Below are 26,037 nucleotides of genomic sequence, written 5' to 3'. Positions count from 1 at the left end.
ATCCAAAATGCACGTCAGCGAAGACGCTTGTTGTGGAAAGAACAGCATTTATACTGAGGAGGGAGTAATACGAACTGTATTTCCCTTGCCAGTGTCTGCTAATAAATAATGGGAATAAATAATGACAAGGACACTATTAAGCTCATGTGCAGATACCATATTAAGTACTTTACATACATTAAATTGTTGGATGCTTACAACAACAATTTGAGGTATTACGATCCCCACTTTCTAGGTGAGAAAGAGGAGGCACAGGAAGTTAGGTATCACAAGATAGGCCAGCTTGTCAGCAGCTAGGTTCATGGAGCAGTGAGTGTGACTCCCTCTGATGGGCTGGGAAACAGGCCCCTGGGGATACAACAACAAAGGCATCTTCATTCCGGAGGTAGCTAGCCTTTGGCCTGGGAGGCACCCTGGGCCTCCAGGCTCTCAAACCCCACTGCTTTATCAGGTAAGTGAGCTGACAGTAAAGCTCACTGACAAGTGAGCATTCCAGACCTGCCTCCTGGGTTCTAGGCACCAGAGTCTCCTTGGGAGGCATTATGTTGAATATAAGTTCTTAACCGCCAAAGCTCACATGTGCCAAACTCTCCAGCAAATGTGTCTCCGTGGATCACGCATGACACAGACCTACCAGTGACTTCCCTGAGAGTCGCCTTTCCCTGGATCCCCAGCCTTTCCCTAGGAGGCACGTGCTTTCCAGTGTGCCCACCAGGGGGCATCCTTGCCCTTCTACCTTCTGCCCTGGGGGGGGTGGGGTGTCTGCTACTCAGCTCAGCCCAGGAGCCCCATTTCCCAAACTGGTTATTCGTGTGACCTCCCTGATTTTCTCCATACCCACTCCACCATTATTTACACAATATTTTTCTTTGGCGTTTCACATTTTAAGAAACCTAAGTGTATTTTTGTAAGAAAAAAAGTCCTCTTTGATGAAGGTTTTCCTGGCTCCCCTTGCTGCATGGATTTCCTGCATTCTGAGGGCTGCTGGGTAGGATGAGGGCAGGAGAGTACAGGCCCCAATGAAGCTACAATTGGGGGTCTCAATGGGGTCCAGGCATGGCCATCCCTGGACAGAGATGGGTGAGGCTCTCTTCTGTGGATTAGAGCCTCAACCTTCAGAGCCCAAGATCAACGGGATCGGAGTAAGGAGTACTGAAATCTCTGCCTTCCTTGTGGCATCCCCAATCCCCTGACAGGAGAAGAGTCTGTCTCCTGTCCTTCCCCAGGCTGAGGGAGAGGGAGGCGATTATCTTTCCAGGCAGACAAGAGGGAGGGACTTGGGTGCAGGAGCAGGGACGGCTGCAGGTGACAGGTGTAGGGTCTCTGGGAAAGGGCCAGGATTTCCCTTGCAAAATCCATTCAAACCGACCAAAGGTGAACCTGATCCCAGGGAGGGAACAGGGAACTTCCAGGGCACCAGAGGGGCCCCCAGAGGGGCACAAGGCTGGGGGGAGGTGGGGAGGAGGGATGAGAGACTGAAGGCTTGGAGGGAGGGGACAGAGGATGAGTCCTGAGAGCAGAGGGCCGGAAAGCAGGGAGGAGTTCCACAGCTGCTTCCACAGGCTGTGAGGTCTTGTTACGGGATCCACCCCACTGGTCTTGGAATCTCAGAATCGTTTTTCGGGGGGGGCGGTATTTTTGTGCTAGGAATCCCCCTATCTCCAGCCCTCTGGTGCTCTTATCCTGGCCCAGACTGGCCAGCAGAGGCAGTTTATTTAGGGCCTGGGGGAGGGTCCCGCAGTTGTTTGGGGGTGGCAGGAAGGCCCACGGTGGGCCCTAGGGCAGAAAGGCAGGCCCTGAGAGGGGAAGGAAGTCCCAGGCAGAGCTCCCTGCTCCCCCAGCGAAGTTTAGAAGGGTGATAAAGAGGAGCCGTTTTGGCAAGAGGAAGTGGGCTGGCCGAGCAAGGCTGGGCCTGAGCTCCCTGGGCCCGGTCAGTGTTAGGTTCGTGCACCCTGAGAAGGAACCCAGAGCTGAGACCCCTCTAAGCAGGCTCCTGTTCCCAGTTTTCTCACCCCAGGCCCTGGGCACAGAGCAGAGGGGAGAGCCTGGCAAGAGAGTGCAGTGGAGGCTGGTGGCCCAGGGTCGCTGCGTGTGGAGTCATGTCTGGTCTGTGGAGGTTCCAGGCCCCTGCCAGGCCCGGAGGGTCAAGAGGAGTCATGTGTGGTGGCAGGTGAGAGGCGTGATTGCCTCACTTGTACCTCACTTTCATGTGAGGAAGCATTGAGAAAGAGGAGCTGGGCGTTCAGCAAACTTCGCTTATTCAAAACACCCGATCCCAGCTGGGCCCTACCCCACCTTCAGCTTCCACGTCCACGGTGGCCCCAGCCTCCTCAGCCCCTGGAAGAGACTCCTATACTTTAGAGCCCACCTCTGCGGAGGTCCCCTCCCCCGGGGAGCTCCTGACACCCTTCCCTCAGGCCCAGCCTGGGCAACAGTAGCCCCACGTGGTCCCCATATTGTTACTGCTCTAGCGCCTGAGCTTCATCTGACGGGAGACGACCCCTGGGACTGAGCCCGCCCCAGCCCCCAGCCCTGGCTCCAGGGACACTGGCCTCAGAAGCCACCCCTCAGTCCTGAAGAGCACAGAGAAGGAAGCCCTGGGCAGGAAGTGCTGAGGCACAGGGTGAGGGCGGGGGCTTTGCAGAGGGGAGCCTAACCTCCCTGGGCAGGAACAGTGACCACAGCCCCCCTACCGCCCCCGCCCAAGGCAGGTGGGAGGAGGCCAGTTTAAAAGGCAGATGGGCCTCTGGCCAGAGCATTCAGCTCTGCAGCCAGCCACAGCCACCCGTGGGCTCTAAGAGTATCCAGACTTCCGGACCCTCTCAGGGCGGGTGCCATGTGACCCCAGCTTGGCTCACCTCCAGCCGGCCTTCCTTCCTTCCCTCCTCCTGCCCGCGTGGGCCTGCCCAGCTTCTCTAGACAAGGACGCTCAGCACCATGTCTCTGCTCAACTCTGTCCTGCTGCCCCCCAAGGTGAAGGCTTATCTGAGCCAAGGGGAGCGCTTCATCAAATGGGACGATGTGAGTGTGGCACTGGGGTGGTGGGAGCCCTGCTGTTAGGGGCTTTGTTGCAGGGGGGGGGGTTGGTTTACGTCTGCTGGGACCTGGCGATGGTGTGGCTTGGCCAGGCAGCGGGTACAACAGCCTGGATAAACAAACCTGGGGGTGAGGGTATGTGCCCCAAGCACGCATCCCTGGACTGCCGGGGCTAGGGCTCTGTGTCTGGACTGACAGGGGGTGGGCCGCCTGGGCGCTCACTGGAGGGACCTTCTTTGCGCTTGGGTCTGTCCTCCCCCAAAGCCCCAAGACAAACAGGGGGGATCCTGATCTCGGCGTGAGTGGGAAGAAAGTGCCCCAAAGCTGTGGCAGGGCTGGAAGCTGAGGTGAGCCAGGCCCCTACTCCTAGCATAGATGCCCCACTCTTGCTCTTCCTCATCTGGCCTTGCCCTCGTCCAGGGAGGCCCCCTTCTCCCCTGAGCTGCCGTGGGGCAGCCATAAAAGGCTGGGGGACCCTAACGGAGAACCCGAGGCTTCTGCTCCCAGGGGACTAGGAAGGAACTGATTGACTTCTGCTTCTGCTGGCTGCTTTCAGCCGAGCTCCCCGCCACCCGCCTGTCTGCAAGGAAAGGGGGGGAGCCACTGCTTTGCCCTGTACCTCCGTCTCTGCTGTCTGTTCCTTCTCAGACTGGGGCCTGCCTCCCAGACTCTGGTCCTCCTGGCCCCTGAAAATGTTGTGTTGTGACAGGCCAGGGATTCTCTTGGGCAGGCAAGAGAACAATTTTGGGGTCCTTTGTGAGGCTGCTAGGCAGGCCCATTAACAGAATCACGGTGGGCTGGCCCCAGGAAGGAAATAGGAAGGCTCTAGGGGGAGAGGAGGCCCTTAGGGCTGGCTCATTCTCCTTACAGGTGGGATACAAGGGGATTCTGGGTCTGTGAGTTAAGGCAGCCTGGGGCTGTTGGCCACTCCAGGCTGCACTAGGCTGAGTAATCTGGTTGCCATGACTATGGGTAGGAGGCCTCTGGTTAGACGATTTCTGCTTCCCTACAAGTGGTGTGGGCGATGTGGCATGGTGGTGACAGGTCCCAAGAGACTGTGGAATGAGGGAAGTGGCTCAGAATGAAAAATGAAGTGGCCTCTCTCAGTTCCTCTGGGAAGTGTGTGTAACCTGACTGGGCAGAGGGTCATTAGGGGTGGGGACATGCTATATGGCCTTGTCTGCAGGCCACTACCTGTGTAGCTGGTTGTTGCCCCACTCCCCTCCCCTGAGGCAGGTCACGGCATGGCCCCAGGATCCTGACCTCCAGGAGCAGGAATCTTCTAAGCCTAGTCACAGGACATACGCACCTGTGAGACAGGGCTCTGTTCAGAATGCCTTTGGTCCAGTTGTCAGAGGACTTGAATATGTCATGTCATGTTGAACAAGCACAATGCAAAAGATGTAACCAACTCCCAACTTAATTTTGCCTCCCATGGTCCCTTGACAATGTATTTGGTGGGAGAAGCTCTTCTCCTGCCCATGGAAGGACACTCAGCCAGTCACAAGACGTTCCGTTTGCTTTTGGGTAATAGACAATCTTATGGTCACTTTTCCTCAGAAATCCCAGTCTTATTTCAGAAGCGAGTTATAATTCAAAACTCAAATCTTAATTTGAATGCCATCGTCCGCCCTCCTCCTTCTAGGAGTGGTTTTAGGTGGGCGGTAGGTGCTCTGAAAAGGCCTGTGGCAGGATTCCCTGATCTTTCTCTAAGCCCCCTCCCCACCATGGGGTGCAGGCAGGGAGGTGGGAGACGGGTACTGAAGTTCTTAATTGAATGGGTGCTGTCATCAACAGGCTCATGCTTTCTGAGCCTGGCAGAATGTTAGGCTTATTCTTTCTCTGGTGGACATTTTTGAGGATTCTCCTCAAAGTGAGGAGACCCTTCCCCACTGAGCTGGTGGTCCCTTACGTAAAGATCCTTCTGCCATCTCTATTGCAGGTCACTCAAAATTACTTCTTCAGCCCCTTGGGATCAAGTTTCTGCCTTCAGTTTCCTGTAGCTTTGGACTCTGCCCCTCTTTCCCATGGGCCCACTCTGGACCCCAGCACATACTCTTGTGTTCACTGCCCCAACATCTCTGGGGTTTGGGCTCATCTAGCACAACCAGGGTCTCAATGCCTCTGACACTCAGTTTCCTGGGCAGGAGTCAGTCTCCAGGCTACTTTGCCCCACAACTGCAGGGGTGACCAAAGCTTTCTAAGTATAGTTGAAACCCCTCGCTAGTCTTAAAGTGAGGGGTCAGGGGGCACCTGAGTGGCTCAGTCAGTTAAGCGTCTGACCCTTGATTTCGGCTCAGGTCATGATCTCAGGGTCATGAGATCAAGCCCTGCATAGGGCTCTTCGCTCAGTGGGGAGTCTCACACACACTCTCTCTCTCTCAAATAAATAAATCTTAAAAAAAAATAAAGTGAGGGCTCAGGCCAACCCTCCCTTGGGGAGGTAAGGGAGTGGAGCTCACAACACAGCTTTCTCCAGAATTAGTCCCCTCACAAAGTGTTCTTTATCCCAGACTCTAACCATCCCTGACCTGAGAACCCTTTTTTTTTTTTGACCATTTCCTTTGCAAGTTCTTTTTTTTTTTTTTTAAGATTTTATTTATTTATTTGACAGAGAGAGACACGGCGAGAGAGGGAACACAAGCAGGAGGAGCAGGAGAGGGAGAAACAGGTTTCCCAGCAGGGAGCCTGATGCCCCCACCGATGTGGGGCTCCATCCCAGGACCCTGGGATCATGACCTGAGCCGAAGGCAGACGCTTAACGACTGAGCCACCCAGGTGCCCCTCCTTTGCAAATTCTGCACTTGGTCTGGTTTGGTGTGCAACTACCATGCCTCGTTGGAAATTTCAATTATATTATCTTGTTTTATATGCATACGAAGACCATCAAAATGAAGGCTAGCCTGTGTGCTCTATGAGTGGAACAAGAATTTAGAAGCGAGTTCATTGATCATTCACTGGCTTCTTCCACAAACTTGGAGCCCTGAGCTCATGGTCTAGCACATGAGCTTATGGTCTAGCTTATGCTACAGCACAGGCTGGTTTCCCTGGAGTCCACAAGCCCTTGGGGATTTTCCGGATGGGCTTCTAGCTGTGCAAACCACATACACACTGTTATAGCATGTTTCAGGGAAGGCTTTTCAGAAAAGGGGAGACTTGGGGGTGCTCTCTGAAGATATTTCAAGCAGGGGAGGGTTGGGTTCTTAGGCTTGGAGGTGCGAATGCGCTTGGTGCCTATGGGAGAGTTGGAATGGATTGGCTGGGCAGTGGTTTGTGGAGAGGAGGATGGGGCATGCGGGAAGCCAGATAACAGGTGGATTGTATAGGGCCTCGGATGCAGGCACAGGAGTTGGGCTCTTAGCTCTCACTGTGCTGAGTTCTCCTGGGTGGTGGCACTGAGCCTTTCAAAGAGACATTCTACCCCTTTAGCTCAGCTGTGGCCCTTAAAAACAGGGTGAGGTGGGGGCCAAGACCCTGTTTGGGGTCTACAGGGAGAACCTCTATTTGGGGTTTAGAGGGGAAACCTCTTCTCTTTCAGAAATGCTATCTCTGATTCTCTACCCCTCCCCACCCCTGATTCAGAGGTTTTAAGGCTTGCGCCTAGCCCATAGGTCTGGAGAACCAAGAATATGCCTGCAGATTCCCTGGGCAGCCACCTCCCAGGGAGATGGTGAGCTCTGAAACCCCCGGCCTGGGCCAGGGAAGCTTGGCCTGAAGTCTCAGAGCAGAGAGCTGACCCCCTTCTGTCTTTTTTGTTTGTTTGTTTATTCGTCTTTTTTGGCTTCTGTTTCTTTTTCTTTTGACCACTTCTGCCTATAGGAAACTACAATAGCCTCCCCGGTTATCCTCCGTGTGGATCCCAAGGGGTACTACTTATATTGGACATATCAGAGTAAGGTGAGGCAGCCCCTACCTGAGCTCCTGCTGATCCACCAAGTCCAAGCCAGTCTTTCCATAGTGCAGGGGTGGAGGTGTGAATGCCCAGGGAGGACAGACTGATGTGGCAGGGTGGCTCCGTGGCAGCCTCTGGTCCTGTGGGCAGGGGCTTTGTGCTCTGGGAGGGAGGGTGCAGGCACTCCAGCCCTGGCTGCCTCGGGCCAAGATGCTCCAGCCTTAGCATCCCTTGGGGAGAGGGAAAGGGAAAAGGTTGCTTCTCTACCTGTGGTTCTGGGAAACTTGAGGGCTCAGAGAGATCAAGAAGGGTCTCGGCACTGGGAGGTGGGGAAAGGGAGGGGAGACTTGGGGAGAGTCCAGGAGAGTGTGGGCAAGACCGCAGACCTCAGCTCCTGAGTCACGTGAGTGGCCAGGGAAGGAACGGACAGAGGAAGGGAGGAGGCTCACCGTGAATAGGGAGAACCTGATTGGTGGGAAGGGAAGGTTGGGGTCCAGGCCACCCCAGAAAGTCTTGGTATCTACAGAAGGCAGTTGGCCAAGATGTGAAGGGGGTTGGAAGTTCTCTCCTCCCTGTTCTTCAGTCTTCACTGACCTTTTTGTCCACATCCCTTCTTTGCTCCTGCCGGGGCATCCTCCAGGAGATGGAGTTTCTGGATATCACCAGCATCAGGGATACCCGCTTTGGGAAGTTTGCCAAGATACCCAAGGTAGGTGGGCCCAGTGGCAGCCCAGGCTCGGCAGGGCCACAAGCTCCGTGGGGCGAGGACAGGGGTCCCTGTGGGGGTGGGAACCCTGGTCTCTGGAACGAGGGGAAGAGTCCCCAGGCTGGGCAGCAGGGCCTCCTCCCTGAGTTGAGGAAGCTTCTGAGCTTACCAGAGCTTTGGTACCAGGGGACCCTGAACAGAGATGTCGTGTGGCCAGGTCCTGCCCCCCAGAGCACCCCAGACTGTCTGGGAGTATTGCTTATGCCCACCACCCTCCCCATCTCGTTTGCCTATATTTGTCTAATGCCGGTAGGAACAGGGGAGGAAGGGTTTGGTGGGAAACAGGATTCCATGAGACTGAGAGCTAAGAATCCATCTTCAAACGAAGAACGGCAAACAAAACACTCAGCACACCCAGGCCGCACTGCTGGGTTCATCTCTTCCAGTGGGCTCTCCCACCTCCGCCCCCCCTCCAGCCCCTGGAGTCAGGGAGGCCAAGATGCTGAGGCCTGTGGCTCCTCCCAGGGAGATGGGATTCTACCCTGGGCGGCCCCAGTTCTAGCTCAGTGGGGAGGGACCGGGAGAGCCACAGTGGGCCGGGGACGGGGGCACACTTCTCATCCTAACCGTGTCACCGATTGCTGTAGAGCCAGAAGCTCCGGGATGTCTTCAACATGGACTTCCCCGACAACAACTTCCTGCTCAAGACGCTCACTGTGGTGTCTGGCCCTGACATGGTGGACCTCACCTTCCACAACTTCGTCTCCTACAAGGAGAATGTGGGCAAGGTGCGCTGGGGGCGGGGGGCGGGGGAGAAGGGGGAGGCCCAGGCCTGGGGCTGGGCACCTGGGGTAGCCTGGGCTTCCTGTGGGATAGGCCTGGGCTGCAGGGGCTTGGGGGCGCCCGTGTGTGGCCAGGGTCTGACAGCTGTGCTCTTGGGGTCCTGCAGAACTGGGCCGAAGATGTGCTGGCCCTGGTTAAGCACCCCCTGACGGCCAATGCCTCCCGCAGCACCTTCTTGGACAAAATGTAAGTGCCTGCCTGCCCGGCCTTGGTGTGCGGGGCTACGTGCCCCAGCCCCTGGGGCCTTGATGAGCTGCTTTCTGCCCCACCAGCCTGGTAAAACTCAAGATGCAGCTCAACCCTGAAGGAAAGATTCCTGTGAAAAAGTGAGTTTCCTCGACTCTCTCCCCACACTTCCGCCCTGCTCCTCAAAGCCTTCCCTCTCCAGGTCTGACCCCTCTCTTTGCCTGGTGCCTTTCTCTGCTCCTTTAGTTTTTTCCAGATGTTTCCTGCTGACCGCAAGCGGGTGGAAGCTGCCCTCAGTGCCTGTCACCTCCCAAAAGGCAAGGTGAGCGGTTCTCCCAGCCCAGCTGAAGCCCTCACCTGAGCTGGCTCTGACAAGAGGCCAACTTGGCCAAGCCTAGTTGGGGGGGGCGGGGTTGGGAACGATAGCACAGTCTAGCCAATAGCCTGAAAAGTCAGTTAACCCTAGAGCCCTGGTTTCTGATACTAGGCACAGAGACAGATCCAAGGGAGTGTGGAGGAGATGCCTGGGTCCAGAGCAGTTTGGTCTATACTGCCGACTCCTGGGGGGCTGTGGGGGGCAGTGGTTGGGGGACTGCCTCTAAGGCAAGCAGCCGGGATGGCTGCATTCCCATTCTAGCCTTGGAATGAACGTTGAGAGGGAATGTTCTCACCTAGAGGAGCAAGATAAGGTCAGCAGGGATGGAGGCAACCTGCAGGGGTCTGAAATGTGGGGAAGGGGTTAGTTCTGCAGAGTGTGGGCGAGGGGAACAGACCAAGAGTCGAAGCTGCCAGGACACAGGCTTTAGCTCAACACAGGGAAACATTATTTTTTCCCCTTCTGATTAAGTAATTTTTAATTACAAGTTGTAGGCAGGGTCACCCCATGAGGGGCCTTATATGGATTACAAAAAGGAGCCCTCTGGGCAGATACAGCCCTGAGCCCAGGGTTTGTGTCTGGCTAGGGGAGTGGATTTCAGACTCCTGTGTGCCCTCGGCCAGGGCCTTTGTATAGGGCACCCCCTGCACCCCAGGGGGTTTTGTCTCCTGATAAGAATTTGCAATGTGATAAGTAAATAAAACTAAGACCTCGTCAGTCACCTGTCCACATGGGGGCCGGGAAGACTACTCCCCCTCACGTCACAGCTCAACAGAGCTGGTGCCCCCTTGATGCCATCAGTCACAGGAATCCAAGCATGGGGTTGGACAGGGCGTGGGAACAGGCTCCTGCGGAGGGCCCCGCAACCAGGACCGCTGCTACACATCCACCCTCCTTCTCTCCTGCCTCCTGAGCTCCCACCTTGGCTGTCCTCCTTATTTATCAGCTCTCCTTGTGTCCCAATCGGAGTCACTGACCCCTCTTTGCTTGGAGCTGATGGATCCAAGATCCAGTCTTAGGGAGACATGGTCTGGCTCTCTTGTTCAGACCCTCTGCTCCAGCTCCAAACTAAGTCTGATGTTTGCCTTCCAGTAGGATCCTGGAAGACACTTAATGGGTTTTTCTGGGATGAAATGCAAAGGCACAGAATCCCCAGAGACCATTAATCTCCTTGCAGTTTCTATTTCTGTAACATTGCCCAACCTGGACATCATACACTATGTGACCTTTGATGTCGGGCTTCAGTCCGTTAGCATAAGAGTTTCAGGGTTCTTCCATGTTGTAGCCCGGAGCGGCACGTCATGCCTTTTCACCACTGAGTGATATCCCTGTGTTTGGAGGTTCCACCTTTTGCTTCTGTGTTCATCAGCTGATGACCTTGGGGTTGTGGCTGCTCTTTGGCCATTGTGAATAATGCCGCTACGAACCTTCGTGTGCCTGACTTTGTCGGGACATGTGTTTTCACTCTCTATACCTAGAGGTAGAATAGTTGGGTCACGTGGCAACTTTATATTTAACATTTTGAAGAACTGCCAAACCGTTTTCCAAAGTGACTGACCACGGTACAATCATACCGGCAACGTACAAAGGTTCCTGTTTCCTCAATGGCACTTGTTACTGTCTTTTTAGAATTGGTCTCGTCCTGTGGGAGTGAAGTGGTATCTCCTTGTGGTTTTGGTTTGCATTTCCCAAATGACTAATGAGATGGAGCATCTTTTCATGTGTTTATCGGTCATTTGCATATCTTTTTTGAAGAAATGTCTATTCAAATCTACTGCCTTTCCATTGGGTTATTTGTCTCTTTATTGTTGAGTTGTCCCTTCCTGGATATTTGATTTGCAAATATTTTCCCCTGTTCCGTGGACTGTCTTTTCACTTTCTTGATGCTATCCTTCGAAGCATAAAACTTTTTAATTTAGATGAAGTCCAGTTTGTCTTTTTTGTTGTTGTTGTTCCTGGTGCTTCTTGGTGTCTCTAGCTATTATTGTTGAATTGTCCATTTCTCCCTTCAGTTCTGTCAGTTTTGGCTCATGCATCTGGGGGCTCTGCTGTTAGGTGCATTGTTTCTATTCCAGTTGCCTCTTTTAGAAAATGTGTCCTCTGCTTTAAAAAAAGAAGGAAGAAGACAGCCCACTGCTCTGGCAGCAGACATGCTTACTTCTAACCTCTTCTTCTTCCCCCTGTGGTCATTCCTAGTTCCGATCCTGCCCCAGCCAAGGGACTAGCCAGTGTCCGAGTTCAGGGGCAAGGCAGACCAGCTAAGCATGCTCTCTACTTAGCAACCAGCCCCTTGAAAAGTGGGTGCTCAGGAGCCTGCTTGATGCTGCTCTGCCCGCCCTGAGCCCTCCCTCGGACAGGCTCCCTTGCACGGGCCTGGACCTCATTTGTGGTGTTTAGCGCGGAGAAGGTGGGTGCAGGAATGATCGGGTGACTGTTCCCCCAGAACGATGCCATCAATCCTGAGGACTTCCCAGAATCCGTCTACAAGAGTTTCCTCATGAGCCTCTGTCCTCGGCCAGAAATAGACGAGATCTTCACTTCCTAGTGAGCTTCCTCGGCTGGGCTGGGCATGGGGAAGGACTGCTGGCTAAAATCCTGCTTGCCATGCTGGGAATTAGGTGGCTTCTCTGGAGAAGGCGGTTGTCCGTGCTCCCCAGCCGGGGGGGGGGGGGGGGGGGGCGGGGCACAGACCTGAACCCTCTCTGGCCTGCAGCCACGCCAAGGCCAAACCCTACATGACCAAGGAGCACCTGACCAAGTTCATCAATCAGAAGCAGAGGGACCCCCGTCTGAACTCTTTGCTGTTTCCACCGGCACGGCCTGACCAGGTGCGGGGCCTCATCGACAAGTATGAGCCCAGTGGCATCAACGTGCAGAGGGGTGAGGACTCAGGGAGCCCCTCCCCTCCGTGGCCTGACCCGCTCTGCCCAGGGACTGCAGGCCTGACAGCTCTGTCCTGCTCCGCCCCCCAGGCCAGCTCTCCCCGGAGGGCATGGTGTGGTTTCTCTGCGGGCCCGAGAACAGTGTGCTGGCCCAGGACAAGCTGCTGCTCCACCAGGACATGACACAGCCACTCAGCCATTACTTCATCAACTCCTCACACAACACCTACCTGACAGGTGACCCAGGGTGACCTCAATCGTGACGTCTCCTCTTCTGGGGGTGGGGGGGGGTGGCTCCTGTTCCCCAAATCCATCCCTCTGCGGGGCTGGCCCTCGGGCTGCAAAAGGACGGACTGTGTGGGAGCTAGCTGGGGCAAGTGGGACCAGCCTTGAGCGAGCCCCCGCCTCCCCCCACCCCCCTCTGGCTCAGCCGGCCAGTTCTCTGGCCTTTCGTCGGCCGAGATGTACCGCCAGGTGCTGCTGGCTGGCTGCCGCTGCGTGGAGCTGGACTGCTGGAAGGGCAAGCCCCCTGACGAGGAGCCCATTATCACCCACGGCTTCACCATGACCACAGACATCTACTTCAAGGTGAGACTCCTGTGTGGAAGCTGGTGGCAGTGGCACTAGGAAGGGCCCAGGGGGCAGGGATGGGGGAGCGGGTGAAACAGAGCGGAGGGATGGCTGCGAGGCCTCAGACCAGTGAGGGGACCAGAGGGGACCCTAGGAGACGGGGCCCACAGTGGCTCTCCAGTTCTGTGTGTATTGAAACTGGGAAGTGGGGAAGGGTGCCTGCCGGGGGGCTGGACCACTGACCTCCTCTTCACCCGGCCCCCTTCTCCTCCAGGAAGCAATTGAAGCCATTGCAGAAAGTGCCTTTAAGACCTCCCCCTATCCTGTCATCCTGTCATTTGAAAACCACGTGGACTCGTGCGTATCAGACCTTTTCAGCCTCCTTCTCTCCCCTATCCTCAACTCCTGCGGGCAGCTGCCCTCCCCCAGCCCCCCCCACCTCTAGTCATGCCCTCCAGCTCTCTCCTGGGCCTCCACACAAGCTCCCTGGGACCCCAGGCTCTCCTGCCTATGTCCCCGCCTCCCTGACCCCCTGTGGCCCTGATGACCTGGGTCGGGGCCCAGAAGGATGGACAAGGGGAGGGTGGACCTGCTGAACCCTACCCCACCTGCACTCCCTGCAGACCCCGCCAACAAGCCAAGATGGCCGAGTACTGCCGGATGATGTTTGGGGATATGCTGCTCACAGAGCCCCTGGAAAAGTTCCCGGTGAGTCGACTTCACTGTGGGGGCATCCGGGCCTGGGGGCAGTGTGGGGGCCAGGTTAAGGAGGCAGATGTCCCCAGAGGATGTTGGGACTTATCCGGGAGGATTGTGGGGCCAAGATCCTACCATTTACGACGTGTCAGGCGCCGTGCCGGGCTTTGGGGGGCAGGTTAGTGACAAAGACCCAGTCCCAGCCCTCAGGTTGCTTACGTTTAGTGGGGAGACAGACAAGGAACCAGACCAGTGCAACCAGTGGCTGCTATGGGAGTACTTGGGCATCAGGGAAGGCTTCCTGGAGGAAGGGATGGCAAGCTGGAATCCAAAGGAAAACCGGATCTATCTTGGTGACAGTGGGGGAAAGGGTAGTTGAGGCGGGTGAGGGAGAAGAGTGTTGTCTGAGGAATTGGATAAGCTGGGTCGGCAGGGGCGCGGCACATGATGGCGGCAATGGCGGGAGGCGAGGCTGGAGAAGCAGGCAGGGCAGATGGAACGCAGCTTGATATGAAGGAGCTGAGGCTGTCCCCTGAAGGCGTGGAGATGGTGCTGACCATCTCCCCGCTCCCACAGTTGAAACCAGGCATCCCCCTGCCCAGCCCTGAGGATCTCCGAGGCAAGATCCTCATCAAGAACAAAAAGAACCAGTTTTCTGGCCCAGCAGCCCCCAGCACTGAGGGCAGCTGCTCCCCCACCGCCTCTGTGGGTGAGGACACCGGTGAGTCAGCCTGGGTGGGGAGTGGCCGGGGTGGGGGAGCCTCTAGACGGGGAGAGAGGGGCTGGGCCTGGAGGGGGTGCGTAGGGATCCTGGTCTCAGTGCTGACGGAGGCACGGTGTGTGTGGCAGTGTGGGCTGGTGAGCAAGGGGCCGAGCCGGAGGAGGAGGAGGCGGAAGAGGCGGAGGAGGAGGAGGAGGAGGAGGAGGAGGAGGAGGAGGAGTCGGGGAACCTGGATGAGGAGGAGATCAAGAAGATGCAGTCGGATGAGGTGTGTAGGGGGCAGCCCCCAGCCCCTTCTGCTGTCTCCATGGCAGAGCCCTCCAGGCACGGGCGTGGGGCCACCTCCCTGGGTTGGGGACTGCCCTCCCCCTCCCTACCCTCCCCTCTCCTCCCTAGGGCACAGCGGGCCTGGAGGTGACAGCTTATGAGGAGATGTCCAGCCTAGTGAACTACATCCAGCCCACCAAGTTCATATCCTTTGAGTTCTCTGCCCGTAAGTAAGCATGCGGTAGGAGGAAGATGGTAAGCCGGAGGCTAGGCTAGATTCAGGGGAAGACCCTTAGGAAGTATGTCCTGACAGCAGAGCAGCTTGATGGGTGGGAGGAAGGGGATGGGGGAGCGTCCCTTCCTTGGACGCGGGGGCCCTATTTATAGAAAGAGCCAGGCAAAGGGCTTCTTTAAGTGGCAGTGGCTCCCAGTTTACCAGTGCTGTACTGAGGAACTTGGCACCAAGCCAAAAGCTCTGGAGTGTGTCGGTGACCGGCCAGCCACTTATGACAGGCCATCTTAGCTCAATTGGCCCTGGGCTCCTACAGCCTCCCACAGGTTCTGTGGTGCCCGGGGCTGACCGGTGCCTCGGGCTGGCCCACACCCAGGAGCGCTGGCCCTGCCGGCCATGAGAACTCCCAGGAAGGGCCACGGGCAGAGAAACTGGCCAGGGCACGTCTGGCCCTCGCACCCTTCCCTCCCTGTGCACACCCATGCTACATAGCTTCTCCGCTCTTCTCAGCTGTGCGTGCCCCCAACGTGAATACCTCCTTCTGCACACACTCGTGCCGTATATGCCTCTACCACACTGACTGCTCATCCCTGGACCCGCAGTTCGCAGCGCCCCCGTGCCCACCCATGCCATGTGTGCCCCCTGGTGTACACCTCCCACCCCTGCGCCCACCCCTCAGCCGTAGCTTGTGTGCTCACTCTCTGCACATCATCGCGTGTTCCTGACCCCCTGGGCTCCCCTTCTCTGTGCCATCCAGGGCATGTGCCCCTCACTCTCCAGGACACACCCCATCCGCGTGCAGGTCTCCCGAGCACACCTTTTACCCCCCAGTGTGCCATTACCCACACAGATCTGCACATCAGCTTGGCCCCTTCGATCCTTGGGCCTCAGTGGGAATGCTAGGTTGGAGGGATCTCTGTGCTGGAGGGAGCTACCCCAGAGGGAGAGCAGGGAGGAGGGAAGGGGGGCCAGCCTGACATGGCCCCCTTGCCCTTTCTCTCTCACACAGAGAAGAACCGAAGTTACGTCATCTCGTCCTTCACAGAGCTCAAGGCCTATGACCTGCTTTCCAAGGCCTCAGTGCAGTTTGTGGAGTATCCTTGAGGCCTCCATAGCCAGGGTCCCTGGTTGGGGTGGCGGGATGGGGAAGGCCTGGGGGACAGGGCATGCAGAGGGAGCTGTTGGGTCCTCCTGGTGTGGACAGCCTTGGGCCAGCTCCTAAACTCTGGGGCAGCTACAACAAGCGCCAGATGAGCCGCATTTACCCTAAGGGCACCCGCATGGACTCCTCCAACTACATGCCCCAGATGTTCTGGAATGCCGGTTGCCAGATGGTTGCCCTCAACTTCCAGACGATGGGTGAGGATACTCCTAGGCCCCTAAGAATCTTCCCCTGCCCCCTGCCTCTCCTACCTTCATCCCATTCCTGGGGGGTTGTCTTTAGAAGAGACCAGGGGTCCTGATGTTGGTTGCACGTGCAGGCATGTGAGCAGTTAGGGATATAAATGCATCGGCTCATGCCTAGATGATGGCACACGTACGAGTATGCACGTGAAGATGCCAGTGTGCTGGCATGAGTTCTGGCTGCTCTGCCTGAATGAGCCCATAGGAACACCAGCTTCACCAGTCTCAACTCCCACTGTGAGGCATGGCCCGGCTGTGGCCTTGCTCCCACTAACTCCAGGTTGTGGAGCCTTCCTGAGAGATGAGACACCCTAAGGAAGCAGGCTGGGTCATGAGAGACCCTCATCCTCCCAGTCCACCCAAGCTCCCCATTCCACAAGACAGGAGAGGCTGGGGGATGTAGGAAATAGAGACTGGGTGCAGACCTGGGGCTGGGCCTTCCTCACTGAGTGTCCTTGTCCCCCCAGACCTGCCCATGCAGCAGAACATGGCGCTGTTTGAGTTCAATGGGCAGAGTGGCTACCTCCTCAAGCATGAGTTCATGCGGCGGCCCGACAAGCAGTTCAACCCCTTCTCGGTGGACCGCATCGATGTGGTTGTAGCCACCACCCTTTCTATTACGGCAAGGCCCTGGGGAGCACGAGTGGCCAGGAGGGTTGGGGTCTTGAGGAGAGAGATACAGGAGCTCTCCTCCTCCACTCCCAACCCCCTCCCCTGATATCCTGAAAACTTTAGCCCAAGCCAGTTCGTGCAGTAGCAAGTTGCCTTGGAAACTGCCTCCTCCTCAGCACTGGAGGCTGCCTCTTGGTCCCCATGGAAACCAAGGGGAAGGGCTGAGGCTGGGGTGGGGGAGGGGAGAAGAGTAGGCAGAGTGGGGCCGCAGGAGCCCCAGGCCCTAGGGGAGGGTGCTGTTTTCCTTCTTGGCCTGGGGAGGGAGGTGGGGAGGGCCACACCTCTTCCCTGAATGCTGGAAGCATCTGGTTGCGGAGAGCTTAGCTGTAACCCTTGAGCCACACGGGCCCGGATGGGGCTCTTTACAGTAGCCAAGAGCGATGCTTCAGCTACAGGAGCTAGAGGCCCCAGATGCGAGGCAAGAGCTCGGGTGGGAGAGCTGAGGCTGGCCTCCCATGGGTCCCCATCCCCAGGTGATTTCTGGGCAGTTCCTGTCGGATCGCAGTGTGCGCACCTATGTGGAAGTGGAGCTGTTTGGCCTTCCTGGGGACCCCAAGAGGCGCTATCGCACCAAGCTCTCACCCAGCGCCAACTCCATCAATCCTGTCTGGAAGGAGGAGCCTTTTGTCTTTGAGAAGGTGGGGAGCTAGGGCAGGGCAGGGGCTGGGGTCTGTCCCTACTTCTTGGCCTCTACTCATAGAAAGAAGGAACTAAATAAAGGGACTTCCTTGATCGTCCGCCTCTCCTTACCCATCACCCTGTCCCCTCCTAATTTTTAAGAGTCCCAATCCACATTTACAGAAATTTACTTGGTGAGAAAGTTTTATGTGGGCATCTGTGTGTGTGTGCGCGCGCGCACGCATGTGTGTTTATGTTAGGATGAGAGGCAGAAATGTGAACGCCCAGTCCAGGGTACAGAGTCCCAGTCCAGGGGGGTCTTTTGCCCTGATTGGATTCTCATTGGCAAGGCTGTCCAGGACTTTCTACACTAGGACCCCCAAGTCCTGGGCTACGGAGCCAGCCCTTCTCCCCTGTGTGGACCAGCCAGGGCATGAGCTAAGAGGATGCCTCTGTGTGTGGCCTAGAGTGTGTCCTCTGTCCTCACCAACTCTGGTAACACTTGCCATGTTCTCACACTGACGCTAAGACTTCTGAGGCCAGGGAGGTGGGTGGCTTGGCCACCCTCTCCCCTCCCCAGCTTGTCCTATCCTGAACTCTCCCTAGATCTTGATGCCTGAGCTGGCCTCCCTCAGGGTGGCTGTAATGGAGGAAGGCAACAAATTTCTTGGACACCGCATCATCCCCATTAATGCCCTGAATTCTGGTAAGGATGGAGTCCTTCTTTGCTGTTGCTAGCCCGGTCTGAGACCAAGGCCTGCGTTAGGAGCCTGTCCAGAGGGTGCAGCAGCTTCAGGGAGGTGGCCCTGTGACCTTACCTAACCCTCTCATGTATCATCCCTGAGGACTGTGGCAGGAACAGGAAACCCACAGAGGTGGGGCCTCTGCCCACCTAACAGAATGTCTGTAATTTTCTGGAACTACTGGGGCAATTTCCCAAGTAGCTGATACTTATTGGGCACTTAAAATGAGTTATGGGCTTATAACATATTCTCACTTAATCTTAACAATAACCACATGAGGGGCGCCTGGGTGGCACAGTTGTTAAGCGTCTGCCTTCGGCTCAGGTCATGATCCCACATTGGGCTCCCTGCTCAGCGGGGAACCTGCTTCTCCCTCTCCCACTCCCCCTGCTTGTGGTCTCTCTCTGTTGAATAAATAAATAAAATCTTTAAAAAAACCCCACAAAACAATAACCACAAGAAGTAGATCCTATTCACCCCATTTCACAGCTAAGGAAAATCTCAAGAGATTTAAAGTAAACTGCCCAACGTCACACAACCAGGAAGGTGCAGAACCAGACTCAGACTCTGGCCTCTCTGACTCTAAAGCTAGAGGTCTTGAGTACTGGGCTGCTCCTGAGCCGTGCTGGGTGGCAAATGGGCATGGCTTACTGCCCACCCCATCATGCCCGACAGGCTACCACCATCTGTGCCTACACAGCGAGAGCAACATGCCCCTTACCATGCCTGCACTTTTTGTCTTCCTGGAGATGAAGGACTATGTACCTGACACCTGGGCAGGTAGGTGACCCATTCTCCCTCCCCCTCCTCAAGCCAGCCTCCAGAGTGGAGCAGGACAGGTAGCCTGGGGTAGGGGAGGATGGGGGAGGCTTCCAGGTTCATCTCCATACCAGGCCCATGATGCCCCTATGCACCCAGATCTCACCGTGGCTCTTGCCAATCCCATCAAGTTCTTCAGTGCCCATGACAAGAAGTCTTTGAAGCTGAAGGAAGCCATGGGAGGTCTGCCTGAGGTCTGCGTTGCCTGGTCCAGGAGCTTTGCCCTCTGGGAGGGAAGATGAGGGAGGGGGGCAGGGTCCTAGACTGAGAGACAGAGAGAGCTGATGGAGCCTTGTTCCTAATTTGCTCTCCCTACACAGAAACCCTTCCCGCTTGGGAGTCCAGTTGTCGGCCGGGTCAATGGGGCGTTGGCCCCAACGAGCAACGGCTCTGCAGGTATGCACGGCAGGGTCCTCACACAGTCTGCAAGGGCCTCGACCTCTCCAGCGGTACCCACAGGAACAGCCCCCCAAAACAGACTTTCACCTGGGATGGGAACGACTGTGTCGGAAGCCTTAGCGCTGGGAAAGTGCGCTGCAGGGGGCCCATACAGCCACCCGCCAGGGGGCAGGGAGGAGCCGGCCAGAACCAGGGGGCCCACCCCCCGAGGCACCTGTCAGCCCTCCCTCCCCCCGTGGCTCTTGCAGCTGCCGGGTACAGGGCCAAGGAGGAGACCACGAAAAAAGCTGCGGGTAAGGCCTGCTGAGTCCGAGTGATCTTAGGAACGAGCCTGGGGGAGGGTCCGGGACTCCTGGAGGGGCGTGGGGAGGGGGTCCCCCCGGGCGGCGGCGCACCTCACCCCGGCCCCCCCAGAGCCGCAGACCGCCAGCCCGGAGGAGCTGCGGGAGCTAAAGGGCGTCGTGAAGCTGCAGCGGCGGCACGAGAAGGAGCTGCGGGACCTGGAGCGGCGGGGCGCGCGGCGCTGGGAGGAGCTGCTGCAGAGGGGCGCGGCGCAGCTGGCCGAGCTGGGGCCGCCGGGCGCGGGGGGCTGCGGGGGTCGCAGGCTCGGCCCGGGGAAAGGCTCTCGCAAGAAGAGGTAAGGGCGGCGTCGGCGGGCTCTGCCCTCGGTGGCGCTGGCGGGCGGGGACGGCCGAGGACTCAAGGCCTGTCCCCACGTGGCCTCCGCAGGACCCTGCTCAGCGAGCAGGCCGCCGGGGCCGCGCCCAGCGAGGGCCGCGAGGGCCGCGAGGGCCGCGAGGGCCGCGAGGGCCGCGAGGGCCGCGAGGGCCCCGAGGGCGCGGACGCGCGTGCGCGCGAGCTGAAGGACCGGCTGGAGCTGGAGCTGCTGCAGCAGGGTGAGGAGCAGTACGAGTGCATCCTGAAGCGCAAGGAGCAGCACGTGGCTGAGGTGCCTGGCGGGGGGGAGGGGAGGGAGGCACAACCCAACCAACACCCCCCCCCCAACCTCCGCACAGCAAAGGGCTTCTCGAGCTAAGCCTCTCCCTGCACTACCCCGCAGCAAATCGCCAAGATGATGGAGCTGGCCAGAGAGAAGCAGGCTGCGGAGCTGAAGACCCTCAAGGAGACCTTGGAGACGTATGATTGCCTCCCACCCATACCTGACTCTCACCTCCCGGGGAGGGCTCAGGCCCCACGGAACATCTCCCTGATGCCTGTCTCTCTGCAGTGACACCAAAGAGATGAAGAAGAAGCTGGAGGCCAAGAGGCTGGAGCGGATTCAGGCCATGGTCAAAGTCACCTCAGACAAGATGGCTCAGGAAAGGTGAGCCCTTGACTCAAACTCCAGGGCCAGTCTGAGCAGGGACCACTCTAGGGGGGAAGGGGCCTCCCTGCAAGTGGATCCTGACTCGTTTCCCAGAGATGTACCTGTCCCCTGGTGCTGGAAGGTTAATCCTATTTCTGTCACCTCTGGTCCTCCTTAGGCCAAACACAGAAGCCATCACTCTGAGCACAGAGGAGAATTTCATGGAAAACTAATCATACAAACAGGGGGGTGAAACCTTGGGACAGCAGCTTTCTCTCCCTGCATGCCATGAAGGACAGTGCATTTTAGTGAGGAAGCCCTCTCCTCAGATGGCCCCTGGAGCTCCCAACGGCCCCTCACGTCCTCTTTGGTTCCCCACAATTACCCCCACTGGCTGGTTATGCTCCTATGGTGGAGTCCTCATTTTGTCTACACCCTGAAGAAACTTGGTCTTACCCAACTCTTCCAAGGGGCCTCCTGCCCTCTCTGAAACTCTGATCACCCCAACAGGCTGAAGAGAGAGATTAACAACTCTCACATCCAGGAGGTGGTGCAGGTCATTAAGCAGGTGTGTAAGAGCTGTGTTCTTCACACACACACACACACACACACACACACACACACACACTCACTTACAACTCATCCTCTACACAGGAGGGCTGGGGAGGCCCCAGGCCTTTATGTTGTCTTTAGGAGATGCATAGTCCAGAGGGGGCCCATGCAGCTGGGGATGGGAGGAGGCAATGAAGGGGAGGAGGAACCCCCAGGCTATCCCAGGGTCCTGGCCTTTGTGTGGAGGTTAGGGTACCAGCCTAAAGGGGTCTGTCTCTGGCCAGCTGACCTGGATGGAAATGATAGGGGCTAGCTGGCCAGGGGAAGATGGGATTGCGGTGGGTGGGTATGAGGGAGTGAGGGGGGGCTTCCCTGGGACTATTAGCAACAATAACAGCTGGCTGAGTTGGGGCCACCAGGAGGGGGGCTGCGGGCTCCATTTACCGAATCCCGACCTTGTGGCAGGCTCTAAGCCAGGTGCTTTACATGAACTGCCTCATGTACTCCTGTGCAACCCAGCAAGACAGACGATTATCTTCATTTTCCACATTTAAAAGAACTGTTTGAGGGTTGACAAATTTGTCCCAAGTCTTACAGCTGGTTAACTGGGACTGTAGCTGGCTTTCAAGCCAGGTTGCCTGTCTGTGCTGTCCTGATTGCCTGCCTCTCACTCTCACCCAGATGACAGAGAACCTGGAGAAGCACCAGGAGAAGCTGGAGGAGAAGCAGGCGGCCTGCCTCGAACAGATCCGGGAGATGGAAAAGCAGGTGACAGGGACTACCACCCTGGCCGCCCGCCGAGTTGGCCTGCCCCAGGGAGCCGCCAGTCGGGAGATGGGTGCGGGCAGGAAGGGGACTCACCCCTCACTGGTGGGCTAGAGGCCCTGGTTCCCACGGGGTTCTGGGGCCCTTTAAGATGAGACAGCTCTACAGATCTCTTTGCTTGGTTGGCACCCCCTTCTCTGAGAGGCTCCCTGGTGGTCTCCACTACCCCTCACCTCCTACCCCAGGCTCCTGGGAGAGCTGAACAGACAGGGCATCTCCTTGTTTGACTATCCAGGGGAGGGAGAGTGGGCAGTTGGCCCCCTCCTGAGCCAGGCGTCGTCCCCACAGCTCCAGCAGGATGCGCTGGCCGAGTACGCAGCCAGGATGAAGGGCCTGGAGGCTGAGGTGAAGGAGTCAGTGAAGGCCTGCCTCAGGGACTGCTTACCCTCTGAGGCCAAGGACAAGCCTGAGAGGCCCTGTGAGGCCTTCAGGGAGCTGTGTGAGCAGGACCCGCTCACGGCCAAGGCGGGGGCCCAGGAGAGCTGCCTCTGATGCCCTCATCCTACTGGGACATTCTGTAAGGACATTCACTCTTCTCTGGGATGAGGCTCCATCCCCCCAGGAGGAAAGACCCTGGCATTCTAAGGCTGTGGGAAGCGGGGACTCTTTTGGACTCTGGAGCTCCCTCCTCAGTAGCCAGGCTAGAGGAGGAGGAGGCGGGAACCAGGTACCATCAGGGCGGGGGCCCATCTGAGGTTTAGAGGTCCTCTCCAATCTGACTTCCTACTCCTCGTCCTTCTTCTCTGCCTCTGAATAAGTGTCATATATAAAATTGTTGAGGGCAAAAGGCTATGGACTGGGAGGCAGGAAATGGGGTCCTGGCCCCACTCCACCTTCCCTAGTGTGCAACTAGTGGTGCCCCACTCTCGACTCCATGTCCTTACCTGGAGGGCTAGGTCTAGCTCCCTGGAACCGCCACTCTAGCGCCTCCAGGTCAAACAGGACCGAACTCCAAACCCTCCTGCTGTGAGGCCCCTTCTCAGACCTGTCCTGAGTTGGTTCCCTGATACAGAGCCTGGCACTGCCTCTAAGCTCCCTGGGGATGGCTGCTTCCAGGATCCCAGGCTGAGGTCCCTTCCCTGGCCTCCTGCCTGTGGGGGACGGGAGGCTGACATGGAAAAGCTGCCTCAACAGTCTGCTGAGACAGCTGGGCCTGTGGTTAGGAGGGAGGGCTAAGGAAGGCCTTTGGGGCACTCACCTAGGCCTGAGGGGGCTACTTCCTAGTATGTACCCCCACTCAGGCTGCCTGACGAGGTCAGCATCATTTTCTCTCCTGACTTTATGAGGTTTATTTATTTTTCTCCTCACTCCTACTAAAGAGAACCCTGTCCCAATATTTCCTGCCTAAGCCTGGCCTTTGTTCTACAGCTAAGAAATGGGGGGCAGGGGGGAGCATGCTGCTAAAATGAAATGGCCTGGGAGAGAAACCCTTGGGAGCTGAACCCCAGGGTGAGGTCCCTTCAAGAGCCCAGTGGAATGGCCCCGCTTCTGGGCCTGAAGGGGATTCACTTCCCCTTCTGCCGGCCCTGATGCCACAACCAGTGGAAAATGAGGTCACCCCTCTTCTCCACGCCCCCACCCAGACGTGGCCTTTCCTTGTCTCCATCCTCAGGGCTGCAGCCCAAGAGCCTAGTGCAAAGGTGCCCCCTCCCTCTTGGGGAGCTGTGAACCTCCAGGCCACCTGGGCCCCTTTAGGCAGACTTAGAGTGGTCAGATTCTACCAGGTAGTTATGGTTGAACCCAATACTGGCTCAAATACTTGCTCAAAAGGGGTTTGCGGGCAGCTGTTCACTGCACCTATGGCATGGTCCCAAATCCCAAATGAGAACAGGCACTGGCTTGGGAGAGGCCAGGTGGGGGATTGATTCTGGGAAGAGGTTGTTTTCTCATCAGAGAGTTCTAACAAGCGCCATTAGCTCTGAGCACCTGTGCCCTCGGAAAATAAACGGAACCACCGCCACCACCCTCCATCCCTTTGGGGCCCTGACCCCTGGGATCCTAGCACTCCCTGGTTGCAGGTTGAGACTAGGGATCCTGCCCATTCACAGCAGTAAGGCCTGTCATTGACACGTCCAGCTTGCATACACCCTGGATACAGTGGGACACTTGTACCCCAGAGCAGTGCCCTGTCTTTAGCTCTCCTGCTGGGCACTCAACTGCCCCATCTCCCTGCCAACCCAGGGGTAGAGCCATGCAGGGATGAGGGTCCAGGCTAGAGGAATTCACTGACCCAGGCACACGGGCATAAGCCAGAGCCAGTATCAAAGAGAGCCCCCTGGGGAGTCCCTAGCTTTTGCCAGTGACTGCTGAGGGGAAGGAGAAACTGCCTTCCCCTAGCCTCTCAGCCAGACCAGGCAGAGTCTCCGGGCCCCCAGCGTGGAGCTGGGAAGCCCGGGAATGGGCTAGGAGATGCAGTCCTGCCTCCTAGAGAGGCCTCTGCGTAGCAGGTTGGGGCCTTCCCAGGAGGCCAGGCCCAGATACCTCCCTCCCTGCTTTCTGTCCTCTGGAAAAAGGGTGAGGTGCCCCCTAGGAAAATGCCCTAGTCTTTGGGCCCTGGAGATGAGTTCACCTCTGGCTGCAGGGGATGTGCAGGGGAGGAGTTGATACCCTCCCTCAGGGCCCTGGGTAGGTAAATTCTTGCTGTGTATCTGTGGGGCTGGGACAAGGTCCCCTGTCCAGTCATTGTGCCTCCCTTTTACATTAAGGGAAGGGTCCCTACCCCCTTCTCAGTCCCATTGCTGACTCAGATACCAGAGTCCCCTGCTGACTCACCCCACCCCCTGCACCCCCCACCCCCCCAGCTCTCTGGATCTCCCAGCCGTGTGCCACCAGGCCCAACCCTGCTGAGCTGGTGCAACGTGACAGGCTGAGGGGGCTGGTGACACTTGAGGAGGAAAGAAAGGGGTCCGGGAGGGGGGCCAGCCACAGACAGAATGACAAGACTGCAGACCGTAGCCTAGCGCCTCTGGGAGGAAGCCCTTTTGCCAGCCTGGGGCCTGCAAGGGGAGAGGCTCAGCAGGTGGAGGGGAGGGGGGGAAGGGGAGTGCCGAGCGCCTGCCTGCTCCCTGCCTCAGCTCCATCTCCTGTCAGCCTTCGGCTCCCTAAGCGACAGCTTCTAATTCCGGCTGTCGGGGCCTCCGTGCTCTGCAGCACACGCGCAGCTTTTTTTCAGTTTTGCTATTTCTTTTCTGTTCAGAACATACTGAGCCTACGGAAAAGTCAGAGCAAAGGCTCCAGGGCCTGAGACCTGGCACCGTCCCCCCATCCTGCCACAGGCCTGGCCGGTTTGGTGGTGGCAGGTGGAGCGAAGGCACTGGCTGCTTCTTCTAAAGAGTGGCCAGCACGGCGCTCTGGGCCAAGCCAGGGTGAGGCCCTGACAGGGACCTGCTCCCGCTCACCTGCTTCCCCGGAACAGTCTCCATCCGCCCCGAGGCAGAGTTGTCTCGGGGAAGCTCACGGAGGAGGGGCCGTGGTTCTTTAGGACCAAGCAGGTGCCCATTCCATGCTCACACTGCTTCTCTCTTCTACCTGCGCTGTGTCACCACCGGCTTGTCAGGCTGGCCTGCCTGCCACACACAGATTCCAGGGTTACCTCCTTCCCTGCCTCTGGAAGCAGAAAGAAGGGAAGAACGCAATTTCCCTCATGCTGTGGAAAAGGGAGATTGAGTCATGAAGGGAAGGAAAGCCTTTCTTCTGCTATCTGAGTAGAGGGAGAGCTTCCCTGCATCCTTGCTGGGGTTGGAGAGTCTGTGCCCCAGCCCCAGGTGACACCCCAGGTGGGGCCCCGACGTCTGGGGGTGAGATGGGACTTTCTACACTCTGAATAACTGTGCAGCTCTTTCCCGGACGCTGCCCGGCTTGACGTTGCCTACAGCAGGCAGAGCTAGTACTGTGGGCTTCATTTTGCCGGTGAGACCATGCAGGCCTGGAGCCACACTCTGGTAAAGGCCTTCAAGCTGGGACTTAACTCTGGGGTCAAATGCTGTGCCCTTTCTGTGGTACCATGAGAGAAAACTGGCAGAGCAGGGGGATTAGAGAATGCAAAAAGATAAAGGGAATGGGGGCTTGACAGTATATACAGGCATACATCACAGGCACCACCACCCCAGAATGGAGGAAGTGGGGGCCCCTGCTCGTGACTGGGCCCAGGATGCCAGGTGGCCATCCCTGAAGTCTAGGAGCTGGAGAAAGGCAAGAAGCCTGGAGTGCAGGGCCCTGTGTGCACTTTGCCACTCACCCATCTGGGCCCACTGTCTCCTTCCCAGAGGCAAATCCTCTTCTTGTCCAGAACC

General features: G+C 57.4%; 1 protein-coding gene across 4 annotated transcripts; it reads left to right on the top strand.

Annotated features, from left to right (window-relative positions):
• Nucleotides 1–2,723: 2,723 nt before the first annotated feature.
• Nucleotides 2,724–22,756, top strand: PLCB2 (phospholipase C beta 2). 4 transcript variants are annotated; one of them, XM_088024720.1, is made up of 33 exons: nt 2,727–3,021; nt 6,856–6,933; nt 7,569–7,637; nt 8,282–8,422; nt 8,584–8,663; nt 8,750–8,803; nt 8,910–8,985; nt 11,483–11,583; nt 11,753–11,919; nt 12,012–12,158; nt 12,352–12,509; nt 12,766–12,848; nt 13,115–13,199; nt 13,764–13,908; nt 14,037–14,176; nt 14,305–14,401; nt 15,417–15,501; nt 15,642–15,766; nt 16,279–16,433; nt 16,957–17,121; nt 17,708–17,807; nt 18,520–18,624; nt 18,763–18,857; nt 18,984–19,059; nt 19,311–19,355; nt 19,477–19,699; nt 19,792–19,856; nt 19,893–20,011; nt 20,123–20,199; nt 20,291–20,386; nt 20,879–20,936; nt 21,602–21,688; nt 22,034–22,756. In XM_088024720.1, exons 1-33 carry the CDS (start codon nt 2,938–2,940, stop codon nt 22,235–22,237), a joined length of 3,585 nt encoding a protein of 1,194 aa, XP_087880846.1. In that variant the 5' UTR covers nt 2,727–2,937; the 3' UTR covers nt 22,238–22,756. The 4 variants fall into 4 exon arrangements, with proteins under 4 accessions (XP_087880849.1, XP_087880846.1, XP_087880845.1 ...); XM_088024719.1 differs by having other exon boundaries at nt 19,792–20,011; XM_088024721.1 differs by lacking the exon at nt 6,856–6,933 and having other exon boundaries at nt 19,792–20,011.
• Nucleotides 22,757–26,037: the final 3,281 nt, after the last annotated feature.

This window comes from Eumetopias jubatus, unplaced genomic scaffold, assembly GCF_037043125.1.
Source record: "Eumetopias jubatus isolate StellerSeaLion01/CBP00866 unplaced genomic scaffold, mEumJub1_p1.0 scaffold_7, whole genome shotgun sequence".
Taxonomy (NCBI): domain Eukaryota; kingdom Metazoa; phylum Chordata; class Mammalia; order Carnivora; family Otariidae; genus Eumetopias; species Eumetopias jubatus.
This window is presented reverse-complemented; position numbering and strand designations above follow the sequence as displayed.